We start from the raw sequence: 6,177 nt of genomic DNA, 5'->3' as shown, positions 1-6,177 counted from the left end.
TTATCACTTAAAAAATGTACATATTCTGACTTATAAGTCATTTATAAGTTAGGCCCGTATAACAAATGAACTGCTCATGAACAAGTTCATAAACATAATACACGAGAAATACAAAATAAACTATTCTTACAAAACAAACTCGTGAAAAAGTTTGTGAAGAAAACAAGGAAATAAGTCTTGATTGAACAAGTTTATAAAGTGTAGCGATATCTCCCTCGCTACCTTCATAGGATGTGGAGGGTTTGAACCTTGTCAAAAGTGGGTACGTGAGTGTGTTTAAGGAAAAGCATCCACGTGAGTGAATGTCGCCCAGACATGCAAAGGATGGAAAAGACAAAGGGACAGGAGGAGTAGAATGCTACTACTCGACCAAAGTACATGACAAAATCCTATCTGCAACTTTCTGCTTCCCCCACACACACATACATCTCTAACAGCTCATGCATATGATCATCAATTCAGTAACTAATAACATCTTTAAATCACTAATTGTGAAAATCTCTTATCCTTTCATACAACAAGTATAAGACAAAATGCATTAATTAAGTAATTGGCCTAGCAACTTCCGAAATGTGATAGACAGCTATGATATCACCCCACAGATAAAGAAAATAAGATCTGAATTGCAAAGATAAAGATAGAGTTTTCAGTTTTGGTAGTGAAAAACAGGTGCAAATTATGAAGATAGACAAGTATGGTTCAGTTCGACATTCCAGAGACCATTTTGACTTCTCAGACGAAAAAAATGTACGTAACAGATCAGATAAGATCATAACAGTGCATGTTTAAATGTCGCGCCCTGGCCAGGCCTCTGTGGACTTGAGGTGATTTGAAAGGGTCAAGAGCTCACATGAGCAGCAGAAAAAATCTACATAGTATACTACAGTCTGCGTTGTGTAGGGTATGATCATTCAGTACTCTATTAACACAACTCCTGTGAGGCTCCCTCCAAGGATCATAATAGTGCATGTTTGAATGTCGCGCCCTGGCCAGGCCTCTGTGGCCTTGAGGTGATTTGATAGGGTCAGGAGCTCACATGAGCAGCAGAAAAAATCTACAACTCCTGTGAGGCTCCCTCCAAGGATCACCACTATCTTGAACATACATTTACAACTAACAGTACTAATGTTGATAAAAATCCCTTCATTAGCAGATTATTGTGACTCATTGACCTGATCAGTTTTTTTATGGGCCTGGCTCAAGTGAACAGAACAATTATGAAAACTGAATAGTTTTTTATGGGCCTGGCTCAAGTGAACAGAACAATAATGAAACTCAAATTTAAGCTGCTCAACGTGCTTTTCTATGGAAAAGGGTACATGTAACATTCAGGTCATCACAACCGGATACGTGCCTGGACCCCGTGCCTGGACCCAACAACCATTCATCACATGTCAGTCCGAGAAAACTAGCGATTTGATACACATTAATTGTTGACTTGTATCAAGAAAAGTCTCAAACATCTTATTCTAATTATTGTGAGATGTTACAAACACCCTATCTTATCCTCACGCATACGAAATTCGAGTATTGCATTTGCACTTCTGGCCGGGTAAAACTCTGATACCATTCATAACATCCAAGGTCGTAACGGAACATGTACTGGGATCCAACAACCACATACCACATGTTCGTCCGAAAAAACTAACGATTTGGTACATATTAGTTGTTGACTTGTATCAATAAAATAAAGGACACAAATACTTTTATTATTATCGATATGTGTAACCCAAGTGGGAGCAATAAGATGGTTGGAGGTTGGGCATGTCCCGATATTTGTTTGGTTTATAACAGCCACGCCCAAAACCGAGTACGTTCTGGACCTAACAATTCACCACAGATCAATCCGAAAAAACTAGCGATTTGGTATATTATTAGTTGTAGACTTATATTAATAAAGATCCCAAATATTTTTATTATTCTTATTATTATCGATGTGGAATGTTATCAATACAAAAGTATTTGAACTTGGGTTTAATTCGATTTCAAGTTATTCTGTCAAGCATAAATTTGGATACTTGAAATGACAATTTTTCGCGGTATCGTCTCCAATCCATCATTTAAAATAAAATATATGTCCTTACACACAATCTATCAATACCTATACCTTACCGCAGTACATGGTCAGGTGCAAAATGGTAAAGTTTCCATGATCGATATTAATTTTTATTTTAAACCTCCGCAGTTGGATGGACGATCCAACGGCATGAAAACCATTTGTTACCAAACAAGTCCCTGGCCGGGCTCCATTAAGTAAATATTATTAATTGCAGAGGTACATCTCTTCACATGTTCGGATCCTCCTTTCTTCGTTTCTGTTGGAAATGTAGATAAATAATTGATGGTGGTAACTGGTAAGCATGTGCATGCTGATTATAATACGTATCATATATTCCGTTTGGTATTGCTGTTGCATGTCACGATCAGCAACTACATAACCTTCAGAATCCCCAAGAAATTTAAGAAATACTGTATCTACATATACAACTCTTTTCATCTCATATGATCAGAAAAACGAAAAACTACTTGAACTAAAAGTAAGAATGAAGATATATCTATTTTATTCTAAGAATACAGCTGAAATTATGCTACAACACTGAGTACAAGTCTAGGAGCTGTTACGAGCCGGAAACAGACAGTAATTAAGCCCATAGTGCAAGAGATGACATTAAGCCAGCTCCAAGGAAAAGAGCGACGTAAGATACAACCTGGAGTTTGACATTGCAACTCATTCTTTTGCTCAAGAAATCGGCAGCAATTAGGTCTACTAAAGACATGTACACCAATATACCAGCAGATACAGAATCAAATATGCCTTCTACGACCAGTGCTCTTGGGCTGTTGGGGTTGTAGAATGATGCTAGAGCAGTCCCAGCAGCAATACCCACAGGTGTTGTAATAGCAAAGAAGCATGCCATCATTGTGCTGTGAAAGGTGCTAAACTGAGCCTGAGATATGCAGCCTCCAAGTGCAAACCCTTCAAAGAACTGGTGGAACGATAATGCCCCAATCAAGGGTTTTATGGTACATGGGCTTTGTGAAACTCCTAGTGAAAGTCCAATGATAATTGAGTGTGAAACTATTCCAAGTTCCAAAACCTGGAAAGGTCACAGCAATATACTCAGAAAAGCCAGAAAGTTTGGTCATTATCTATAACAATAATCTATGATAGAAGCATCTCAGAGTGCCTGGTATTCTGAACATTCAACAAATTCCGAAGTTTCTGCAGATAAAGTACGGGAAACCAAATAGCATCCCACAGTTCTATAGCATGAAATTCCCCCAACAGAACTACATAGAACTAGATCAAAAAAATTACCATTTATTTTTGTCAAAATCACTCCTGTTTTTGTCATCTAAGTGCATATTTTTTGCTAGGTACCGTTGATAGGTTACTCAAGTGAAATCAAAACAAACAAGACAACGGAAAAAATGGACTTGCACTTGCTATACACTATGAGAGGCAATTTTCGTTAAAACAGAACAAAGGAACCATCTTGGTAAGTATATGTAAAATATAAACAAGTGGGCTTCAAATATTAAATAGTAACTGTTATAAGAATAAGAGGCATTTACTATGCTACAATGAATTGTTTCATTAGCTTACATCTAACAAGGTCCAACTCTGGTAACTATCTATTAAGTATTTGGTCAATATATAAAATTAGCGATAAATTACAAAAAGAATTCTTGTATTTTATAGAGCAATTTTTTAGATACCTCAATTTATCGGGGCTATGAAATAGGTCACACTACCCATGAACTGATTTGAAAAAATAGAAAGTTCACTTGGCTTATATATTAAAAAGTCTTTCTAATACGGTCATTATGCAAGATGACAATGACACCTTGATTAGTCATACACAGAATAACTTTATCCTGACAGTCATATATTTATATGACAATAACTTGCCGTAGTAATTTTGATTCCACAAATTAAATATTTTCATAAATGTTAAACATAAATGATAAATGAATATAATAGTTGGTTAAACGTTAATATCACCATATTGATCTGCTATTCTTGATTCTTCACCCACAAAAGAAATTAAGTAGGTTACTATTGGGTGGGACCATAAAATTAACTTACACAAGAAACAGTATAAGTGTTCCTTGCCCCAACAAGATGGCAAAGGGCAAAGATAAAGTCAAAGAAGAAACAAACTGAGAAAGATACCTGTGAAACAACAACATGCCTGATGTTATTCTCCTCATCCCCACCACCAAATCCATGCGAATGTGAGTGGGAGTGCGAGTGTGAATCATTGTGCACTTTTGGGTAGCCCTCGCAGGCCTCTTGTCCATGAGGATGGTTATGACTATGATGAGCAGCATGAGCATGCATGCCCACAATGTGCATTCCTCCTCCCTCCTCTTCACCGAAGACTTTTCTACTATTCTCATTTACCTCTGCAGAAACAATTTCTGATCCAGTTACTATATCAACATAATCCCCAAGGATAGCTGGACTCTGTTTCTCTTGCTTTCGTTCATAATACTGAGTTGCAACGAAGTCCACAAGCAATGTAACCAGAGCGGCAATCATGGCAAAAAATCCCGAGAATGGGAACTTAGACCAAGGGTACTTCGGTAAACACGCATCAGTAAGGGCTGACGTAGCATCCGGTAACATATGGACAAATCCAGTTGCTAGTATGACACCTGCTGCAAAAGCCTTGGCAGCTACAAATAGATTCGAGTCCGTACGCAAAAAACGCCGTTTCTTGCCTACCAATGGGGTGGCAACACCACAAACTCCAAAGATGAGAATGGCAGCTATAGCCATCATTTTGAGGAAGAAAGCTGCTTTCTCATCACGACAACTTTCCATTTCATCAGCCTCGCTGCCACAAGTAGTCGTGGAAATAGATTCAGAAACTTTCTGCACAAACGAGTCTTTCGGAGACGCCACAAGAAAATTTCCAAATCAGAGCCAATCAAAAGTAACAGAACAATCAAAACTGATACCAAATCAATAATTCACAGTTTATAATTCAATGAGGAAACAACAAACATTGTGATAAATTAATTCCAATAAGTCTTCTTTCCAAAAAATGATCCAAGTGCAAAGAATTACCATAACAGAAACTATAATTGGATGAGTTATGTGAAATTCGAGAGATTTCAAGCAAATATTTAATTATCAAGCCATTATGGAAACCGTCATATAGGTCTCCTTACGCCGTACATTATCCTCCCATACCTACACTAATCCTCTATGGTTTTGTTTCGTTTGTGCTTTTTTGTTAAGTAATGATTGTAATAACCCATCAAGAAAATCCATCAAGAAGTACGGCATACACCAGCTTCAACAAATGATCAGAACAAGATATAATCATCAGATAACAACTTAACCACTACAAACAACTCACCTGAAAGCAAAAAACAACTAATACAACATACTAACTCATATGAATTATGAAGTCAGCAGTAACCTTTTCGAAAAAAATTCAATGTTGCGAAGTTTATAATGTCAAATATGCAATAACAAGAAACATCTCTGTGCACATTCCATAACATAGCTAATATCAAGTAATGAACTACACAATCAAACCTAACTGAACACTCATAATCAAACCTAGTCAATCAAACAAGACCAACATAATGAACACTAAAAAAGTTATAAATATCACAAAACTTGCATATTAAACTTCAAGATGCTTCCTTTATACAAAAAAACACAAAACAGTAACAAAACAAGGTGAATTACCAGAAAAAGCTCGAGTCTTTCCAACAATTATACCACTAAATTCCCCAAGCCAAAGCCCAGAAGCCAATTCCTGCAAAAACAACACAAATAAAACCAAGCCCACAATTCAAGAACATTTAAAAACCAAAAAAGAATGAAAAAAACAGAGAATTAAAGAAAATGGTATTGGGAAAAGCACCTGAATTGATGACATGGGTATTGTAATTTTCAAGAAAATATGATCTGGGCTGTGATTAAAATCCAAAAAAGGTCAATAAAAATGACACAAATCTCTATAAGGGATGTTTCCTTATCACTTAAGGGCGTGTTTGGGTTGTTTTCTTGAGGATCATGTTGTGTGTATATATATGTGTGTATAGGTTTAGAGAGAGAAAGGAAAGAGGATGAAAATGTCGACATTGAAAGGGTTGCAGAGATAGAGAGGATGACACAAGCATTGCATGTTGCAATTTTAATTTATGGAATAG

The 6,177-nt window shown here is 36.7% G+C and overlaps 1 protein-coding gene across 1 annotated transcript; it reads right to left on the bottom strand.

Moving 5' to 3' along the window:
- Positions 1-2,458: 2,458 nt before the first annotated feature.
- On the bottom strand, positions 2,459-6,177 carry LOC141684665 (zinc transporter 4, chloroplastic-like). Its single transcript, XM_074489743.1, has 4 exons — positions 5,889-6,177; positions 5,711-5,780; positions 4,178-4,896; positions 2,459-3,098 (listed from the first exon to the last, which is right to left on the bottom strand). Exons 1-4 carry the CDS (start codon positions 5,901-5,903, stop codon positions 2,643-2,645), a joined length of 1,260 nt encoding a protein of 419 aa, XP_074345844.1. The 5' UTR covers positions 5,904-6,177; the 3' UTR covers positions 2,459-2,642.

This window comes from Apium graveolens, chromosome 9 (assembly GCF_009905375.1).
Source record: "Apium graveolens cultivar Ventura chromosome 9, ASM990537v1, whole genome shotgun sequence".
In the NCBI taxonomy this organism is placed as follows: domain Eukaryota; kingdom Viridiplantae; phylum Streptophyta; class Magnoliopsida; order Apiales; family Apiaceae; genus Apium; species Apium graveolens.
The sequence above is the reverse complement of the archived record's forward strand: the minus strand, read 5'-3'. Positions and strand labels throughout refer to the sequence as shown.

Excerpts from the sequence above, each read along its gene's own strand:
- LOC141684665 (XM_074489743.1), bottom strand. Across the intron at positions 4,897-5,710 it reads AAAGACTCGAGCTTTTTCTG|ACTCGTTTGTGCAGAAAGTT; the intron begins GTAATTCACCTT and ends CGTCTCCGAAAG. Across the intron at positions 3,099-4,177 it reads GGCATGTTGTTGTTTCACAG|GTTTTGGAACTTGGAATAGT; the intron begins GTATCTTTCTCA and ends TGACCTTTCCAG.